The sequence below is a fragment of the Aythya fuligula genome, chromosome 8 (genome assembly GCF_009819795.1).
Source record: "Aythya fuligula isolate bAytFul2 chromosome 8, bAytFul2.pri, whole genome shotgun sequence".
Classification (NCBI taxonomy): Eukaryota; Metazoa; Chordata; class Aves; order Anseriformes; family Anatidae; genus Aythya; species Aythya fuligula.
In genome coordinates, this window is record NC_045566.1 from 20513192 (window position 1) to 20534165 (window position 20974).

General features: G+C 43.0%; 1 protein-coding gene across 8 annotated transcripts in view; it reads left to right on the forward strand.

The window, feature by feature from the left end:
- Positions 1-20974, forward strand: part of RASAL2 (RAS protein activator like 2) — a 141920-nt gene that overhangs the window by 82725 nt on the left and 38221 nt on the right. For 7 of the 8 annotated variants that reach the window (XM_032191993.1, XM_032191994.1, XM_032191995.1 and 4 more), the window contains 2 exons: positions 4783-4889; positions 17565-17674. In XM_032191993.1, coding sequence (XP_032047884.1) covers positions 4783-4889; positions 17565-17674 — 217 coding nt within the window. Of the gene's footprint in view, positions 1-3186; positions 4018-4782; positions 4890-17564; positions 17675-20974 lie in introns of those variants that run through there. The other variant, XM_032191999.1, reaches the window with a different exon arrangement.

Consider the following 20974-nt stretch of genomic DNA (forward strand, 5'->3'; position numbering starts at 1 on the left):
TCTGTGGGAATGGTTGGCTATGGGTGTGTAACTGGTAGTATTGAATTGGTTTTGTGTTTATCAGAGACCTGTAATTAAGCTAGACTTCAGAGGCAGGATGCATTGATTCTTTTTATGAATCATATTCTCTATCCGCTCTAGTCACAGACCAAGGTACCGTATCAGGATGTGCACAGATGAAAAAAAATGGAGGTCCCAGTCTCTGAAATCCTACTGAATCTTTCTTTTATCCTCCTATCAAGGAGATGAAATAGAACCAGCAGCCTGCCCCCTTCCCAATAAAGACAGCACAAAGATTTCAAAGATTATTTGGAGAATGAGGATGGGATTTTTGCTCAGCACTATCTTTGTCTTGGGAAAGAAATAGAAATTTGTTGTTGATAGTCTGTCTTTGACTGTTCAGGGTAGCCTTTCACAAATCCGAATATTTTGTGATCATTGGAGCTGAGGATGTCGTAGCAGGGGATCCGTCAGCACTAAGCCATGCGCTGTTGTTAACTGGTGGCTGCTGCCACAGAGGCCAGCACCAGCCCCTGTGAGTAACGACAGGCGTAAGCTCTGCTTGCTGGTGCATTTTCCCTTTTTCTGCATTCCTAGGTAGGTCCTTGGGACTGCTTCGAAGTCACCCTTGTGGACTCTGTTAGCAGGAGCTCTCAGACCTGGAGGTGCTCTCGCAAGTGCTGGGAGGACACGAGCGCAGTCCGGACGCGTGGCAGGGCGTCCCACTGCGGCCGTGCGTTCGTTCCAGTGCCGTGCCCTTCGCAGAGTCAGGGAGAGCCCTGCAATCTTTGTTTCTGTGACCTTATTTACAAGTTCAGTAGCTTCATTCTTTTCACTGTAACCCCTGAGGATGTTTCTTTGTTCCTGATTGTTTCTCCCGCCCTTCTCCAATCCATTTCTAATTCACAAAAATGGAGATAGAGTAGCAAGGGCTGTCCTGCAAAGCTGGGAGGTTTGTTTCATCTTTCCTCCTGTCATTCTGAGAAAAAGCTCTTCACAGCAGAATACAAATTCCCGCAGCAGCGAGGTTTTGGATTTCAAGTGGCCAGAGCACCAAGCTGTAGGAAATCCAGGAGTCTGAGAGCCACATCCCGACTGGAGGGCACTGAGGCTGCGGCCCAGACGGTCGCCTTCAAAGCAGGTCAGCCCCTGCAGCTGCTTATCACAGAATCTTTGGGGTTGGAAAAGCCCTCCAAGATCATCTGCTCCAACCACCCCCCTACCACCAATGTCACCCACTAAACCGTGTCCCCCAGCACCACGTCCAACCTCTTCTTTAACATCCCCAGGGACGGTGACTCCACCACCTCCCTGGGCAACCCGTCCCAGTGCCTGACTGCTCTTCTGAGGAGAAATTCTCTAATTTCCAACATGAACCTCCCCTGGCACAGAGCTTCCTTCTGGCCAACAAAAGGAGCCCGAGTGCTGCAGTGGAGAGGGAGTGGGGCAACGAGAAGAGGTTGAGAGAGCTCCCTGCCTTGCATCCCTGGGCACGTCCCTCTTCAGAGGCATCTGCCATGGCGGAGTAATTGCCTCAGCTAATTGGTGTATGTTACCATGTAGTGTGTAAATATGGATCTGCATAAATATTTATTTATTTACATAAATATTACTGCATATCATCAGTATGTGAGGGGGTAGATTAAAGGTGCCCCATAGGGATGCTCACAACTCATTTCTTTGATGGATTTTTTTAAGGTTGAAAAGGGGAAGATCTGTCTCTCTTTTTTTTTTTTTCTCCCCCAGAGATTGAGAGGGGATGAGGAGGGTTTCAGACTGTTTCTCCATAGGAACAATGGGATTTATTTGTAGCCCTGGTCCCTGAGAGTGAGCAATGCGGAGAGCAATTGTAATTTAATACTGAGCCTATGAGAGGTGCATTGATTTTTACAGCAGGTGAAGATTATGCAAGAGTAGCCTCTAGCATTGCTTGTGGAGCCGGAGAGGGAACTGTCTAATTTTTTGCTCAGTGATGACAGTATAGATTTTTTTTTTTACACAACTCAGCAAAAATTCAGTTCTACGGATGTCATGGCAGTGCCGTTAGTTTCTGAGTTTGAGTTAACGTCTCCTGACAATTGTGCTCTATCTAGGGCCTTCAGTTTCCTGGGGACTGAGCATGCTGTCTGCTAGCTCTCCCTTTTTGGAAGGGGAAGAGAAGGTAGTTTTATTTTTAGGTTGTTACAGGCACCTCGTGAATATTTCATTTTGCCTTCCCCATTCGATATGCTTCCATGGTGGGCTGAGAACAGGAGAAACTCATTGCGCTGATGGAGCCTCAGTGGTTTATTTGCTGAGAACCTGAGTTGTTCCTGGACAGACGTGGTGGGAGGGGGGAAGGCGAGGAGAGCTGGCCACGTTCCTCGGTGCAACTTCAGCTCCCTTTGCTTTATTCAGAAACTTCTCCTGATCTCCCTGCCTCGCAGAGCGACCACCTATTGTTGAAAATCGCGGGGAATTCGGGCTCCTGTTTTCATTTATGACTCAGCAAAGTTAACAGACTGTGTTAAATTACTGAAGCAGCTTTGATGTGATTTCCTGTGTGTGAGAAGTGGAGAAAGCCAAACCTATTACATTACTCATTACTATTCAATCTAAAATAAAAGGTGCTCGCTTTACTCCCCGGTTCCAAGTGAATATATCGCTCCCGTTTGCTTTCATTACATTTACAAGGAGAACAGCAAAAGCCATCATTTAAATCCGACGTAATACGGCTCTCTTTGGGAGAGCTGCGCTTACAGGAGCTGCAGGAAATAAGTTTTTCTTCTGAGGGGAAGGGGGATGCTCGTAGCGATGTAGGAGAGCACATTTTTGGATGAAACCAGCCGCCTCTGCAGAGGCTGCTGAGGGAGCAGGGCTGACCATTACACAGAAACCCTGATTTAGCACTGGCATTTGGTTCTCTAAAGGTGCCCTGGCAGGGACTTACCCTCCAGCACCGGGCAGGCGATGCCTCCTGAGATGTGCGGGGCAGTGCCCGATGCTGCTTGTCAGTCAGAGGAGAGGGCTCCCCGAAAGCAGCATCTCTCTGTTGCTGTTACCGGCAGCTCTGGCAGTCTGTGATTTACTTGGTCGGGGCGAGCGGGGCTCGTGCATCATCCTCGCGGTCGGCAGCGAGCCGTCTGCCCTGCCCATTTCCCAGGGGTAGCTGCAGTGAGCCTTACACTTCTCTCCGGAGCCCGGGTTAGGAGGCTCTTCTCCCCGCTTGCAGTCCTCTCCCCATCGATGGTTACGAGCAGATCGAGAGGCTGAGTGTTAGCGGTCGGGTTTTTCAAAAGATAAATATCTACAGCGTGAGACACTAATACTGCAGGGTCCGGGTTTCTTAGCCTCTCGTTCAGTATGCTCCATTTTGTCGTTCTTCAAGCATCCATGGGAGATCCGTGTTATAACTCTGGTGACATGAAAATCCGGAATGCAAAGCCATCACAAGCAATGTTATCCCTGAAGAAGGCTTTTCTCGTTTTTTCGTCAGTTATTTTGAGAAAAGCGCTGCTCTCGTGGCACCAGCTGGCTGTATATCTCTGTAAACCCTTTTTGCTGCTGTGAATCAGGATATACAGTGAAATTTGCTGTCACGGAGGGAAGCCGGCAGTTGGGCGTCTGTTAATAGCCTGAAAGTAACTAATGAGGATGTGCAGTCGGAGCGATTGATTGAATAGCTGCAGTCCTGTGTGTTTCTTTTTCACTTGCTCGCTCGCTTGCTCTCCGCAAGCTGTGGGAAGGGAGGGGAGCAGAGACCCAGCTTTCTCCTAAGTGGAAGTAGCACGGATCCCCAGGGCCGGGAGGCCAGGAATGGAAGTTTAAGCTGCATCTGTCTTTGAAAGGAACACGGCAGGAGTCAGAATGTCACTGGCTGGAGTCGCCGTTTATTCCTTTTCTGTAGGATTCAGAAGATAACAATAGACTTTCTGCTAGGAAGTGATTTTTTTCCCTCCCCGTGTTAGGATGTTTTGTGAAGCTGGATTCCTTTAAGGCTGGCAATTGAGCCGGAGATGGGCAGCAGTTGCGATAAAGGTATCTGTGTCTGTGTGTATGTGCGTGTGTGTGTGTATCTAGCTAGGCATAAAAGAGCATGTATGTGTACTATACGTGTGCCTGTATGCCAGATTTTTAAAAGCATACTGTGTATACTTTGTAAGTCAATAGAATCAGATAGAAGCATATCTTTTATGAATATTTGTGCTCATCAGATCAGCCTGCGTGGATTTAAGATGCCAAAGTCGTGTCTTAGTAAGGTCATATTGCCAGAATGATAAGTTGACCTATTTTTTTTTTTTTTATCTGCAGAGATATGTATGTCATATTACCCGGGTTGCTACAAGGCTTCTGGTGGTTGTAGGGTTTGAGCAAGTTGTGTGGTCACATAAGACCGAACTTTGACCTCTGTCAAATTGTGTTCAGCTGTGACTAGAATTGAATTTCTCTGTGGCTTCATTTTAGTTACCAGTTAATTGTTGTGTTGCTTATGTAAAAAATAATTTAAAGTTCTCTGAATATTATCTCACAAACGGCAATATATGTTTGGGTGCTGATCTTTACCAGCACTTTTCATGCCTATTGCCTCCAATCAAGTCAGATTCGCAGCCTTGAATCTGTCAGTGGAAATGCTCCTGTAATTTAGGGAGCAAGTAAGACAAAAAAAAAAAAAAAAAAAAAAAAGGTGAGTGTAATTCAGCAGTTTAGTGTGCACTGGAAACTTTGCTGAGGAGTCTGTCCTGTACAGCATAAAATTCCCCACCCCCCTGCACCCATTCACCCTCTTTTTCTTTTCTTCCTCAGAGGTCCCAGCAGAGAGATCTCCTCGCAGACGGAGCATCTCCGGGACCAGCACATCTGAGAAAACCAACTCCATGGATGCTGCAAACACTTCTCCTTTCAAAGTACCAGTAAGTGTGCCTTTTCTGCAAAGGAGGAATTTTTTTTTCTTATGGAATAAGAGGAGGAGATAAAAAATATCAACAGGGCTCTGGAAAAAAATGAGTATTTACTTAATATTTCCAGTTGACCAAGAAGTATTGGTATCAACCGTCATGTATTATAGATGAAATTTCTGGTAGATCTGTAGCTTGCTTATTTTCATTGGATTGATCTGAAGTTGCAAATAATGAAACATCAGTTTAAATATGGGCAGCGACCTATATAAATACTTTTGAAGTCGCCGCCAGGGATTGCATTACATATTCAATTTTTGACTAGGCAAAAACTTCCTTTATGTTGGTGATAGCATGCTATTTTTCCCTCAAGTCAACGAACTACATAGCAAATTGAAATGTATTTATGGTTTACTCAGAAGCTGGTGAAATCTCTGCAGGTGTGTTAATTGCTCTTTATCTCTTCAGCTTTTGCTGTGAGTTCAGCTGGCTCTGAGTCTGCATCAGATGTTTTTGGCTAGAATGTGGATTTTCTTGCCCGTGTCAGTCTTCGGTCAGTTTATCCAAGAACACAAAGGCTTTTCTATTATTAGACTGAGGGCAAATGCTTCAAGTTAAAATGAGATGCTCAGTTTTATCATCTTTTGACAATAGTCATTCATGGTTTAAAATATCTTACTTGAATATTGCATATCGTTTCATACCCCCCCCCCCCTTTTTTTTTCTTTTTTCTTTTTTCTTTTTTTTTTGGCTAGAAATCTGTCTCATTTAAAGTCTGGGGGCGAGGAAGAGTTATCTAGAGAATGTTGTCTCTTCTTAAATTATGTGTGGACATGGATACCGTTTCTGTACCTCAGTGTATATGTTCTTCCCTTGCTTTAGATAACATTCATCCATTTTAAACACATTCCTTAGCTCACTTTGGATCCAAATGTATGTAAAAGTTGTTTTCTGATTAAATTGTACACTGTGTCATCTCTAAAAATAAGAATTTAAAAAGAAACAGCTAAGGATTTGATAAGAGCTATTTAAATTATAAAAGGGTTAAAGCTGGTCAGAGTATATATAGAATATATGATGTCTAAAACAACCTGTAAACTCAGGATTTAATGGAATTAAGAAGTGGAATAGAGCAAAGAGCTATTTTGCAATCTGGTTGCTTCCTAAGTTCCGTCATTCAGGGGTGAATATACTGACTATCCATCCTTGGTTCCTTTTTAGTCATAGAATAATATAGATTGGAAGAGACCTCTGGAAGTCTATGATCCAACCCCTCTTTTAAGCTGGACCAACTTCTATCAGACTGCTGAGGGTGTTCTCTGGGCAGGTTTTGAAAACCTTCAGGGGAGCAGTTGCACAGTCTTGCTGGACAACCTGCTCCGATGTTTGGCTGTTCTCATTGTGAAGAATTACTTCTTTTGTAGAGGTTTTTTTGTCAGATCGTACTTCAAGCCTCTAGTATCAATAGCTAATTATCAATTATGATAGTATCAATTGATACTATTTTAATCCAGTTAGAAAAATAACTGAAAAAGCAGTTAAAATAGAATATATTGCTTAGCCTTGAAGAGAGAGAGCTTTGGGGGAAATCTTAGCAACGTGTATAAATGCATGATAGAAGGGAGTAAAGAAGATGGAGCTGGGCTCTCTTTGAAGAAGAGGTAATAGTTGCAAATTGAAATGCAAGAAATTCCATTTGAATGTAAGAAAAAAACTCTTTTAGTGTGAGGGTGATTAAACACTGTAACCTGTTGTCTAGAGAGGTTGCAGAGTCTCCATCCTCGAAGACGTATTCGAACCCCAGCTGGACGCGGCCCTAAGCACCGTGCTCTACTTGGCACTGCTTTGAGAAGGGGATTTGACTAGATGACCTCCAGAGGTGCCTTCCTACCTCGGCTGTTCTGTGCTCCTGCCTTCCATCACTTCAGTGATCTGTTTTCTGGGCAGTGCTTTGTGGGGAAAAAAAGGGTTTCAGTCTAGTTAGATGTGAAGCTACCACAAGAATATGCTGTTATGCCAAGCTCTGAGATTTTTATTCTGAACCCATATGGTCCATATGATGCCAGGAGGATTTCTGAACTCGGAGAGGCTTCATAAGTCCTAGCTGTTCTCACCTTCATTTATAAGAAATTCTCTGTTTTCTTTGTCTTCATCTATAAGTAATTGTCCTAGGCTGTACATCTACACATGTGTTGTGGTGGTAGCCTGCACCTAACAACTGTAAGCTACCTATCAGAAGTGCTTGTTTACTATCAGTACTGTTTATTTTATCTCTTTTGTTGTTTTTTTTTTTGTTCCCCTTTTTTGGACGTTGTTGTTGTTGATCCCATCTTTAGGTAATGTTTTAACATTTCCCTAATTCTTCTCTAATAGTTCTGCAGTACTTCTTAACTCCTTCCCCCTTTCAAAACAAGAACCTTGCAGAATGGTCCTCATTTCCCCTGGCAGTTTATTGGGCTTTTTTAGGACTCTGGCAAAGAGGCTCAGGAAGCAGTACATGGCTGCCTTTCTTGGGCATAAACCAGCAGAAAACTAGAAGCTATTTGTGCCACGTGTAGCTGGTATTATGCTGCTTTGTCTGTCTGGCCACCTGTATACCCAGGAGCATAATGCACCCTCCTGTCTTTCTCACAGGGATGAGGCTTCTGGCTTTGGAGGTTTTGTTCCGAATAGTCCGTTTATACGCCGGTACTCCTGAGCAGGTTGTGGTGCAGGTGGGGGCTGAGATCACCGTTTTTTAAAACAGGCCAACTTCTGATCTGTTTAAAAGAGCAAGTTGCAATTAAAGTCAGATCGCCTAAGCATACAGATGAGCTCAAGCCAGAACTCCTGAAATAAAATACCCTGCTAACTTTGTGGATTAGTGCAGATCTAACGAGTGGATGATAAGACAGGGAGAGGAGGATTCATGTTTCTTCCTTTGATTTTCACATTAAGAATTCGCCAGCTCTCAGGAGCAGGTGGATGATCTGGACACGTTGTGGAAGTCTCCAACCACTGGTCTGAGAAGAGCTCCAAGTGAAGGGTGTAAGGGGTGCCTATGATGGCTTTAAAAATCTTTTTATAAGGTCATCTTTATTTGACAGGGATTTATTGTACACATAATGGAAATGAATAATCAGAGCAGTTACGTTTTTGGTTTTCCAAACATTGACACCCACAGTGTGAGTTGGGGGGCTAAAAGCAGCTGCAGGGTGAGTGCTGTTTCAGTTAGCCTTTCTGTGGACCTGCCTCTGTGCCGTACCTCTCCTACACCCTGCTTCGACTTCCGAACAGAAAGCAGCTTAAGGCAGGGGACAGCTTAACCTTCTTCCATACTGATGAAAAATTATGCTGAGACTTCCATAATAAGTTACTTTTACAGCTTTTTAAGTTTGCCTCTCAGAAAAGCTATTTAAAAACTGTCTTCTCAGTTGGGCAGTGGCTTCCAGCATGTTCTGTGCCATTTTTTTCCCTTCAAACACCAGGCAGTGATACTCACTCAGAACAAGGCATCTGTTTTTTTAATACTGCTAATTGGCATTTGTTTGGCATCTGGAATTTTGATTCATAACAGCATAATGGCCTTTAAGCGAACATTTCCTTGACGAGACATTTTTTAAGTAGTCTCTTCAGTGGCAGCGGTCAATGAGGGATTTATTTTAAGGGGCTGACGTGTAAAGTTCAGGAAATTTGCCTTCTTACCTCTTGCATGTGCACTGGAGGAAAAGAGAGAGATTTAAGCTCCCTACCTTGTGAAAAGTGTGATTTCAGTAGTTATACTCTTTCTCAGGACCAACCACTTGTGGACCAGCATGTGGAACATGCTTGTTCTGGTTTAGTCCCACCAAGAGGAACACTGGGTTCTACTGATGCTGATGTTGTACAAGCCATGTGTGCAGAGATGAGAGCTCTCGTCCTTTCGTTTCTTCCCCATTTCCCCAAATATCATCATCTGTGATTAGTCTCCATCTAGGTTCACTTGTGTTAATTGTCATCTGACAGTTTCCAAATGTATCTGTGGGGAATGCTGACAGAGGGTGGAATGGCACAAAAGGTAGGAAAATTGTGAAGGGGAAGTGTGTAAGCGTGCTCTCTCACATAAAGACAGCTGTGTGCTGTTTATAGAGATTCATCTATAGGAAAAGTCATATTTTTAATAATGAATATTACTTGCCTGAGCAAATAGGAAGACAGACGGAACCGGCTAGAAGCAGGCATCATGACGCATAGGTGGGCGAGAAACCAGCTTTTCCCTTCCCACACACGCTATGTCCTGGCAGTGTCTCTGTCTCAGTGCATCCCGTTCCCTACTGATGCACTGTCGGGCCCCTGTAGCACTGCGGCAACACACCGTGTTCTCTGCCACTGGAACTGAGGGACCAGGGGAAATAGGAGACTATTGGCATTTTCAGACCTCCTGAAGTGGCAGGCTCAGAGGGGTTATTGGTAAACCACTCTTCGGGCTCGCATCACTCTCCAATTTTGCGTCTTCGGCATAGGGCTTTAGTGAATCGTTACCACAAACAATATATCATTCATCCATGTCTGCTGGCTATCAGAAAAGAAGGACAAGAAAGAGGCAGAAAAACAAGTGCAAATGAGATAGAAAAGCCAAAACAATCTCTGGAGTAAATAAAATGATTTTTATAGGAACTCTGCGTGAATGTGATGGGAAGACCAATACTTACGGGTTGCCTTCCTTGGGTTGTTTCTAGTCGAGAATATAATTGGATCTATAGAAATACAGTCTGCCTCTTTGCTCTTTAAGAGTACTGCTAAATGGAACAGAAGACAATGCAGCCAGCCTAAGTGAAGGTCAAAGCTTGATGAGATCTCACGGCTGCCCAGCCTCATCTTTTATGCAGTCAGCAAGATTGTTGCTTCTCCAGAGCGCTGCTCTGCTACCGTCATGCTGCCAGGTTAGGACAAGTCTGATCTTTTCTGGCCATGTGACTCGATGGCCTGCAAGTACATATTTTTAATTCTGCGACAGCGCCAATGCGGAGATGGAGCTGTTGATTCACATTAATGTGAGGCATCACGGCATCCTTCATGAAAAAAACTGCTCAGAGCTGTCCTCCCTGTTGTAAGATTAACGTTTTTCCTTCTACTTCCCACTCCATCTTTTCTCACAATAGCACATCTGTTTAAATCTGCTTCAATCTTTTTCATCTGCTGTTACGATGGTTTAGGTTTGTTGGTTATTGCTCCATGGGTTTTGTGTCTTAAGGAAAAATTGGTTGTCTCCAGGATGCTCACCCAGCTCTCATCTGCGTTCTTATTCTGGCAGAAAGGCCGTTCATAGGCTTGGTAACCTTCACAACATCTTTCTGCCAAACCAGATTTGTTCATCATGTCAAACTGTTCAGAGCTGGGTCAAATGGTGGGTAAATCCAGTCTGCGACACCGGCTGGTGGACCTCAGCTGCAGGAACATTCTTCTAATTTTTGTTATAAACTTGACTTTATCTAATTCACTTGCAATTAGTGTAGGGGAGCTATGACCGTATATAGCTTTAAACACCTGGTCATGTTCCAGTCTGTCCTTGGTTCAGTGGTACTTCAGTGTGTACCAACTCTTCACCTCTAAATCACAACTTAGTCAAGTTATGTGCAGTTTAATTAATACTTTCACTGCAAATCAGTCATTCTCAACCTTTTATCACTTTTCTTGCTTTTTCTTTCCTTTTTTTTTTTTTTTTTTTTTTTTTTTTTTACATTCCCTTCAATTGACTCACGTAGTTCTTGCACTGAAGTTCACAGGAATGTGTGTTATCGGTTTCTAATTGCTCACAACCCTTTGTGTTATTTCTCTGTCCTTGCTGGCCCTTGCTTCACCTCCTAATTTAATATAGCTCAGTGTAATTAATGTGCTGTTTAACTTTTCTTCCAGATCATTAAAAAAGATGTTAAACAGAAGCAGTCATGCCTCTATCCCCATCGCATCCCATTGGACTGTTTCTCCTACCTTGACACCTTATCATTTGTCATAATTACTCTTTTTAGATATTCCTGCAGCCAGTTCTCAGGTTTGTGCTACTAGCTTTGTCAAAGCTCAGTTCCATTAATTTTTCTAATTAGTATGTACACTGTGTTATCAGAAGGTTTTCTGAAGTGTTGGGCTGCTTACTGGCAGTGTGCCAGGGCACTAAAGAGCCCGGGTCACAGAAATTATTGCCTCCTTCCCGACGTAAGGGAAGGACGAAAATGCAGCCGCCTGCATCCTGCTGGGGCGAGCTGAAGGCCACCGCTTGCTCTCCACGTGCTTCACCTGCCGCAGCCCATTTGTTGATAAATGGTGGTGTTTAATCAAACACGTTGATAGATGACTTCTTTCTCATAATATTTATTGTTTATCATCATTGTTTTGGACAGACTTCTGACCTTTATTCCCCAATTCGAGGCTATGGGCTTTCAAATGTGATCTTTCCTTATGCTAGTGCCTTATGCAAACAGCTCCCAGGTTCTTCTCCCCGTCGTGACCATGTTAAATGCCTTGCTGAATTGCGATCTGAAAGGCTGTTGTAGCTCTTTCCAGCTATCCGGTAGCTCTTGTTTCCTCATGAATTTTTCAGCATGATACCCAGTGACTTGGAAATTTGATTCCTTTAGTACTTTTGACTGCATATCATGCAGAGTGTAGGCAATCTTCAGATACATGTTATTAAAAGATATATTATCAATGTATCCCCGTTGTATCATTTCCATTCCTCTGGTTTTCTTAAACATGTTCGTTCTACCCTGCGTCCCTTCTGTGGCAGTAGATAGTTTTCATTGGAAAGTCAAAATTGTAATCTGGCCAAATCTGCAGTGCTGTCCCACCAGGGGAAAAATATCTTCCTGATCCTTGCTGTTGATCAGCTTGTGTCCTGAAGCATGATAATTGCTCACTCTTGTTATTTTTAAACCTGACTAATGCAGCTACATATGTTGTTCTTCCTTATATAAACACGTAATCCTTTTTTAATCTCGCTGAAAAATTTGTCTGTATAATATCTTGTGGAAGAGAATTCTACCAGATGATTTATAGATAGCATTAGAAAAGGTCTCCTGACAATCATTTAAATTTGCTGCCTCTCATGTGAAATTGCCCCTTGGTTTTGTTATGTAACAAGGTGCATGCTGGGCTTAGTTAATTCCCATTCTATTTGTTTTATACATCTCTAATCCTTTCTTGCTTTTATTTCTAAAATAAATAATCGGTCTTTTAAAATATATCTTTTGGAAATCCCCCTCTTGCCTGCCTTTAATCAGTTTTTACTTCTGGAGTTTAGTTTTTTTCTGGTTTTGCTGCTGAGATGAGAAGATCAGAAAAGAATGGTGCATTAATGTGAAAGCAATGCTGGATTTCCATAATACCACTTCCCTCTGATTGTGCTTTATCCTTTGTTTGTACGTTGGGGATGTTCCTTATTGTCCTCTGCCTGGGCACAAAACACCTCTTCAGTCACATAGTGCCAGGCTTTTGGGATGAGTTGATGGTGGAATTTTAGACCATCTCAAGTCACCGTCTTGTCCTTTATATCTCCACAGAGGAGGATATATAGTGGTTTTCATCTGCTTTTCTACTGCATGAGTGGCTCAGAGCCTTTTCAAAGGTAGTCATTGCTAATATTTTAGTAATGAGCGTTACTGGGCTCATAAGCAAACTGTTCCACATCCTTGCTACTTACAGTGTTGTTTTTTTTTGTTTGTTTTTTATTTTGTTCTACAGGGGATAGTAAACTTCACTGTGTTTGCTCCTCATTCTTGGAATATCCTGCTAGTCATATCATTCCATTTAATGATCTGGCCATCTCCCCCCGCTTGCCATAGCTTTACAAAATTACTGGCACCTCAGAGAATTTTCACTTGGCTCCAGTTTCTTTTCTTGGTAGCTGCTTTTGAGCAACTTAAGAAATGAGGTGCTTCATGTACTTCTAATGAGCAGCAGTTGGGAGGCAGTTCTGTCATCGTCCGTAGTCATCTGAGTGTTATCTTTGTAACCCATCCAGTCCTTCCCCTCCGAGAGGACGAGTTTCTTTGCTCTGTAAATGAAGTTGCCCACCTGCTGTGATTAATAATGCATTAGTGCTCCTCATCGAGAATCATAAATGTTCAAGACGTGTTGCAAACCTGCAAAAAGCAACGTGTTTGCCTCCAGAAGCGCACAAGATAGGTAACAGTGCTGCAAACCACGGCACAGCACATGAAATGAACCTTTATTGTCACCCATTTCACTCCGGTTTGCTTTGAAACTTCCGCTAATAACGTTACATGCTATTGATTGATAATTCATATTGTAGTTATGTATATTTTTATTGGTTCGGGGGTGAATTAACCTTTGACTTCTGAAACAACAAAGAGAATCATTATTTATTATGCATGGGCTGTTCTCTCCAAAGTGAAGAGTCAGTATGTCTTCTGGGAGCAGCAGTCGAAGAGTTGAGCAGTCTGTAGTTGGGCTGTCTTTGAATTTGTGGAAGAGTTTGTGTGGTGCTGTGCTGACATTAAGGACAGACGGACAGTTTTCATCTTTGGCACAGATTTCCCAAAGGCAAAGCAGCCCTTAACAGTAACCAGCCCCGAGTTTAATATACGTAGGGGTCAGGGTTTACATGTTTTGCCTACGCGGTTCTGTATGGTAGATAAATAAAAATAAAGGTTAAAAATCCTGGTTCCACGCTTCTCCTGTGGCCATTTTCGTCTGACTGTGAGTGAGATGGGTTGCTTCACTTCCACTGAGAATTCAATTCATCTCATTTGGAATTGGGTTATTTTTAGATGTTGTATCATTGAGATTTCTAAGCCTTGGGTTTGATGCTTTTGGCTGAGATGATGAGTGCACTCTGAACCTCCTCCACGTGCCTCATTGAGCATGTGGCATTGTTCCTGCTTTCCCTCTGTCTCTCTTTTCCCCTAAACCCATGGTGCTGAGAGGGATTTGTACTGAGATGTATCCTGTTTGATGTGGACCATCCAGTCTGTCTCGGGAGGGATTAAGGCATGGTTCTCCTACAGTTGCTCTCTCCCTGGACTCCCTTCAAAATACATTTACATGGGACTGGTCTTTCCCAATTACATGGCAGATAATTTATCCTACCACATATTTTGTATTTTTTTACTGAGATAATCTCATCATTTCTGGCAGTTTCGGTAATAGGCTCACATGTTTCTTGTCAGTGGGTGCTTTTTTAAGGAGTAAAATTCCAGCTGTTTATAAAAGTGTTTCATGATTTTTCTTAAACCTTGGATACATCATCACTGCATTTAGGCATAAGAACCAAACAGCAGTGTATTTTGCGTTAAAATAAGTATTCAAAAGAAATATCTAGACAATAAGATAAGAAGTAAAGCCTTTTAGTGTCTTTAAGAGTACAAGCTACAGTTAGTAGCATTGGCAGAGTTTTCTTCTATTTAGTAGGAAAAGGAATTTTTTTTTTTTCAGTTAGACGGTTTGTTGCAGACTGAAGTTTATTTTTCAACTCTGCATACGTTTTATATCTGCAATCTCCATTTAAAAGGATTTTTGTTGGCAAACAGAAGTCCGAAAGCTCGGCTCAGTTCTGGCACATGTGAATTTCTTGTTCTGCTCCCAGGTTGTCCATCTGGAAGCGCTAGCCCTGCATGAGCTGCCAGCAAGGTGTGGAGCAAATATTACAAATGTTTTCAGGTGTTTTGAGGATCACCAGCAAGCACAGTCTTTGTTTGAATATTTTTTATTATTAAGTGTGTTCTCTGTTCTTTTTTGTTATAGTCAGTCCTGCATAGCCTCATTCAATCAAAGATAAGGAACGATCTGTGAAGGAATAGATGAAGTGCAATTAACCCAAGAGTATGTTTCACTGATGTTTAAGCAATGCCAATTTAAAATTGTGTATGTGCACAGAAATGACTTCACAGTCCCTCTCTGAGTGGGTTTTGGATTGATTCAATAGAAATACTTTTTCACCCTTGCTGAATTGGGTCAGCTTTGTCTTATTTGTCCTTAAGGGGAGAAAAACATTTCATTTCGCGTTTGCAATCTGAGTAGCCTGAGAGGTACTGGAATGAAGCCAGGGTCCACCAGCTCTGAATCCCTGTAGTTGGGTTTGTTACCTTTTGTGCTGAGAGGTCAGAATACACGAAAGTGCCTTTGAAAGTGCTTTACATCCTCTACTTGAATTCCAGCAGTGGCCCCAAGAGAAGCCCAAGAGCATCTATTGATTACAGGGTTTTTTTCAAAGGCATTTTTTCAATACCAGGACCAAGAAAAGTGTGGGAACATGGGCAGAGTTTGAGTGGCATACACAGCTAAAAACACGTCTTCCTTTTCGACAGTACCTTTTCCCCCAGCACACTATGTAGATAGGTTTTGGGAGGTACTGTCTTGGTATAGGGTCATTTCTTTTGCACTTTATTTTGTTTCAGTAGAAAATAGCGGCTTTCATCTCGGAGGAGCCTGCTGGGAAGCCTCAGAAACTGAAGGGCAGCCTTAAATGTAGCACTACCTTCAGATGCAAAAATCAGATTCCTTCTTCCTTTGCCCCGCACGGCACCATCCCAGAGGCTGCAGGGCACCCTGATCTCTCTGTGCTGCCCACAGACAGGCACTTTGTGGGCTCTGATGTGAGCCAGCAGGTTGTTTCCTACACAAGTATTTGGGAGAGGGTGATCTGCATGTGCTGGAAAGATCCCGAAAAAAAGCAGAACTGGGAAATTGGTTTGGAGATGCTTATAGATGAACCGGACCAAATGCTGGTTTTGATGTTTGGAAGTGATTTTGTCCTCCAACAATTAACCTGGCATCCCTTAATGAGAAGAAGGTAATAGCCCTTTCCGTTGAATACAGTAGATAAATCTAATTTTCTTCCTCAAGAGGTGAAAGACGTGAGATTTTTCAGGCTAAAAGATTACAGATAATGTCTTGTTTTGCTGGGATGGCCTAATTCTTAGGAGTCTGTAAAACAAACAGGTTGGATGCTTCCATCTGGTTGAGTCACCTGGAGCCAATAAAAAACCTCTTGCTTTGTCGGCGTTCTGTGTAGGAGAGAACAGAAGACCTTGTTGTCTCCGATTTGCTGACTTCTGTGTTACAGGAGGCAGCTGTGGGCAACATCTGTCACCTGCCCCAAAGGCAGCTTGAGGGGCTTGCTTTGCAAACCTCTTGAAAGTCGCTGTGCTTGACGTCTGTCCTAGCAGAGCACGGATGGTGGGACAGAGGGCCAGCCCCAGCTGGCTATCGCTGTCACTACACCTGTCCCAAAGCAGGGCTCTAGATCTGCCTGTTCAGTCCACACCAAAGAAAATTCATTTTGAGCAACTTGTACCAACCAGCCTGTAATACTCTTAACAAACGTGGTTTCGCTCACGTGCATTTGGGAAACATCCTGACGGCAGTGCTCTGTGCAGCTGTTCCGTGAAGGAGCAAAGAGATTCAGCCAGTAAAACGTTGCTTAATCCTATGGATTAAGAACCTTTATATTTGCTTTGATCATACCAAAGAATGTATGTGCATGGATGCCTGCAAGCTCCGGAAATATTTTGACACCGTTTGGTTTTGCATATTGCATAAAGTAATTTAAAGGGCTGGAGGAGAAAATCAGCCGTGCAGGTGTTGAAACACTTCTGTGAGCTCCCCACCCGTACAGATGCACACGCCGTTGTGTATCAGTAGTGAGCTGCACTCGTATCGCTCTGGTGGTCAAACAGCTGTCGTTCCTGCTGATGTCTGCAGGAAGATGACTGCAAGGAGAGGCTGAGCTCTGGTTTATCTGGGAAAGAAGAGGCTGAAGGGTGACAGAAGGCTGCCTACTGCCACGTAAAGGGGAGTTACAAAGGTGATGGAGCCAAACTTTTCTCCATCGAGATGCTCTGCAGAGGCAGCAGCTGCAAATTGCTGCTCAGGAAGTTTGGTTGAACACCCACAACGCTTTCACTGGAAAGTCACGCGGCACTGGATTGAGTTGCCTAGAGGAGTGGAGAAATCTCTGTCTCCAGAGGTTTTCAAGGTTTAGCTGGACAAAGTCAAAGCGAAGCTGACTTGGTGTTGGCATGGCACCCCCATTGAGCAGGAGGACTGTGTGATCCCCAGAGGTTCCCTGCAGCTCTCGTGTCTTTGGTCTGCAATTGTCCAGTGAACTACCATAGTTCAGAAGAGAGATTAGTTGAAGATTTGGAATTTTTAGAGCATAGGTAAATTTTTGAGTTAATCTTTGCTTTAAATCAGTTTCAGGACTAGTATCTGAAGTCACTGGTGTGTGAAATCTTTTGAGAGTTTCAGTTTTGGCTAGAAAGGCTATTGAAATTACTCATTTTTGTAAGACTGACCTGCTGTATTTAAGTGCAAAAGGAGAACCTAGGTGCAACTGTGGGTGCATAAAAAAAGACATCTTCAAGTCTGAATCTGACCAAGAATTGGAAACATGGCATGTAAAGGGAAGGTGGGACCTAATACCGATATCTAAGATCATCCTTATTAAATGACGGGTTTTCTTACCATTTGTATAGTAGTTGTTATTCAGTGAAGTGCACCTGTAACATGAGAAGTGCTAATTACTGCAATATGAGGCTGTCATGAACTGGAACTATTTAGTATTGCCTTCGTGCCTAGAGGAATCCCAATACAGCACATTCCTCATAATTGCAGTCAGCAGGAATTATTGCTGAGTTTGGACTCAGTGGCGGTGCATTGATTGATTTATTACTGGCATCAGTTTCCCCATTTCACTTCTGTGATTTCTCATTTTAGGGCTTCTTCAGTAAACGTCTGAAAGGGTCCATCAAGAGGACAAAGAGTCAGTCCAAGCTGGACAGGAACACAAGTTTCCGTCTCCCATCTCTCCGCAATGCTGATGACAGGTAAGGTTTGGTGTATCTCCCAAAGCAATCTCTACTTATCTAGAGGCACTTCACAAAATCTGCATGCATATGTGCTCACAGAATAAGAGTAAGGAAGGAATTTTGTTGTTAAACTGGCAGATGGATGGGTTTTGGCTGACTGTATCTTATAAGTTGTTTTTCCTTCTATACGATGCATCGCTGGCACGCCACTGAAAATTTCTGCTGTTCTTAACAGCTGATAAAAAGTTCTGGTTAGGCATCTGGACTCAAATGCCTTCTTTTGCATCTGTTTCACATAAAGTACAGACATTAAATTTCATGATACAAAGCCACTGGCTTGATCAGCTTTTACAAGAACTTGCCTTAATGAATGCAATACTTATCTGCAGATCAGTGCAGTGGCTGATATGAGATTGTGCTGGTGCAAGCAGATCAGTTCAGCTAGCACTGGCAAAGCCCAAAGGTTTGTGGTGCAGTTAAAAGTCCTTGTCTGTAGATCATATAGTGCTGCAGTGCAGAGTCCTACAAGGAACAGATGGTCTGATTTTCAGAAAACTGGAAAACTTGGTGACTTCTGTCCATCTTAGTGCTCCATTTGGTGTAGTCTTACTTGTTTTGCTTTCACCTAGTGATTCAGGCTTGAGTGGATTGTATGTGAGGCAAACAAGAGCTTATATGCTTTTTTTTTTTTTCTATTTGGAAAGCGTCTTGATTGTCTTCATTAAACATTGCTGTGTGTTACATTCCACAGCAGCCCAGCAGGAGAACTAGATTGAGTGGAAAATAAGTTGCCCTGTACTTAAGGCCATGACAGGCTTCTCTGATTTTACATTGTTTAGTGCATTTTCCCTTCTCTTTAGCTGAGTTGAATTCATTAGCTGCATCTGTCATGCTGTGCTGCTTCAATCAGTGGTGCCATCTTCTCCATCTGAAAGTCAGCACCATAAAATCATGGAGATAGCAAGGCTTCGGATGTAAGAGGTCTTGTTAACTTCTGGAGTTACAGAAAAGACTGCTGCTTACCGAATGTGACTAATGGTGTGGACGTTGTTGCTCTTTAGTCATGGTAGTGTCCACCCGGTCTGTTTAGAGTCAAGTCTGTGGTGGTGGTGTGATTTTTTTATTTTTTTGTTTTTGTTTGTTTTAATTAAATGCCTATTTTCAGGGAGATGGAACTTTGCTTTAAAAAGCAGCTCAGTGAGCATGTGAAAAAATACCACCATATAATAATGCACCTGTTATTTGTACTGTTGTTTGTAACCAGCTTTGCTTGAATTTTTGTAATGCAGAAGTACCTTTGCAATAAGTAATGTGTTTGTCTTTTCCTGACTTGGTACTCATGCTAAACCCGGACAGATGACACTTCCATTGGAGTGTCAGGGAAATGCTATTATTTTGGGATAGCCAATATATTTAGCTATAATTAATCCTTACAACTTTGGTTTAAGACGTTATACACAGCAAAGCCACCTTCTCTCTGCCCATACCTGTATGGGCATGAATTGTCAGCTAGACCCAAATGGCTTGTGGGTTTTCTCTGACTGTTCAGAGAGCATAAAATGCACTACATGTGGAGGTGACATTAGGCATCGTTGGTTCTGTAACCCTTCTCTGGACTCCTAGGCATGGACTTAAGGAGGATCCATGAGAACTGAGAAGTTCCAGTGGCAGAGTCCATGCAGAGATTTGGGGGACAGAGCCCAGGACAATCAGTGACCTGCGGGGTGTTGGACAGGGACGAGGCGATGGCTGCGCTTTCTGTCCTGCCACAGTTCTCCTCTGGCCTCCTACGCTAGCCTTATAGCAGTGTCTCTTGCAGCTGTAGTCCCAGAGATGGCTGTTTGGGTGTTTTGTGACTTGATAGCAGCACTTGCTGCTAATGGACCTGATCTTTTTTGCTAACAAGTCCAGACGAGCCTCCGCCTTTCAGAGCTACATGTGCTGAAGTGAACAGAGGGCACAGCGTGGAGGCAAGGGAGATCATCTGAGAGCAGCCAAGCTATGTAGAAAGCAAGCCAAGATGAAGTTTATTTGGAGCTCATCTTTGCACACATGGCTGTAGCTGCTCTGAAGCATGAGCCTCACCTCTAGCTTCATCGATGTTTGTGAAGCGTCGTGCTGCAGGTACAGGTCGTGAGTTGCTGATAAGTTATTCTAGGAAAGAAAGCATAACAGCACTACTCAACCTTGTAGCTACCTTTTGTTGAAAAGATTGAAGGCTTTATAGAGTTCTGTTTGCATTTGTGATCTAATCGGCGCGCCAATTGAACGTAGCGACTTGGAAGATACGGTTATAGCTATTACTTTCCTAAGGGTATTTCTAATTTTATGAATAAAGCCTTAAAGGAAGCTCATTTCCACTGTAAAGTTAAACTTGCCAGTAATTTCTCCCTTCCTTCCCATATGTTTCACTGTGTTACCTAAGGGTGCCTAAAAAATGCACTTGGTGCCTAGACTAATAGGAAACACAGCTCAAGATCTACGTGGGAATGAAGCACTTGAGATGAGGAACAGATGAGTGTATTGGGAGGAGATGGGCTGGAGGGAAGAGAGAGGCTAAAAAAAAATTATTCTTGTTCAGAATTACGCTGTTATTTGGGATTTTTCCAATGGAGCAAGTCAGCTACAACTGTTTGTGCGTGAAAGAAGGTAACGTACAGCAGCTGAGTGGGAATTGACATTTTCTCACCTTCTGCTCTCTCAGCTTTCTGTATGAGTTTGCTCTGTTGCAGGAAAAACTTTCCTGGCCTCTGCTTCAGTGAGTCAGCCCTTTCCCATTTTAAGCAGGTGGTGCTGGGTGATGTCATGGTGCTGTACTGGTTTTCAGGGCCGGATTGACCGATAGCATCTACCTTTTCGTGCTCTGACAAATACAGAGCCCTAGCTTCAAAGAAAGCATTATGTAGCTTTATAAATTAAAACCCTTAAAGGTTAGAAGGAAAGAAATGGAGGCTGCTGTTGTGTTTGTTTCTCTCGTGCTTTTGTGGTGTTCGGGTCCTATTAAGAAACAGGAGATGTCCATAGATAAAAAACTATAAAATTCTGGAATATGGAAAATTGGTTATCCTGGTTTGGGATACTGTCACACTGCGTGGTGACAGAGGAGGGATGCTGTCTGTTGGGAGTTGATTTAAAATAGAAAGGATTCAGGAATGTTGTCAGAAGGGAGTGCTGGAGATTGTTGCAGATTTTTTTGTAATCAGATTTTCTGTTTCATCAGGAAGAACCACAGGCAGCCTACTTTGTTTTTCTGGGTTTTAAACTTTGCTTCAGTGTGACTGAGTGGATGGGGAGGAGAGAAAACTGTGGTCCCCCTGC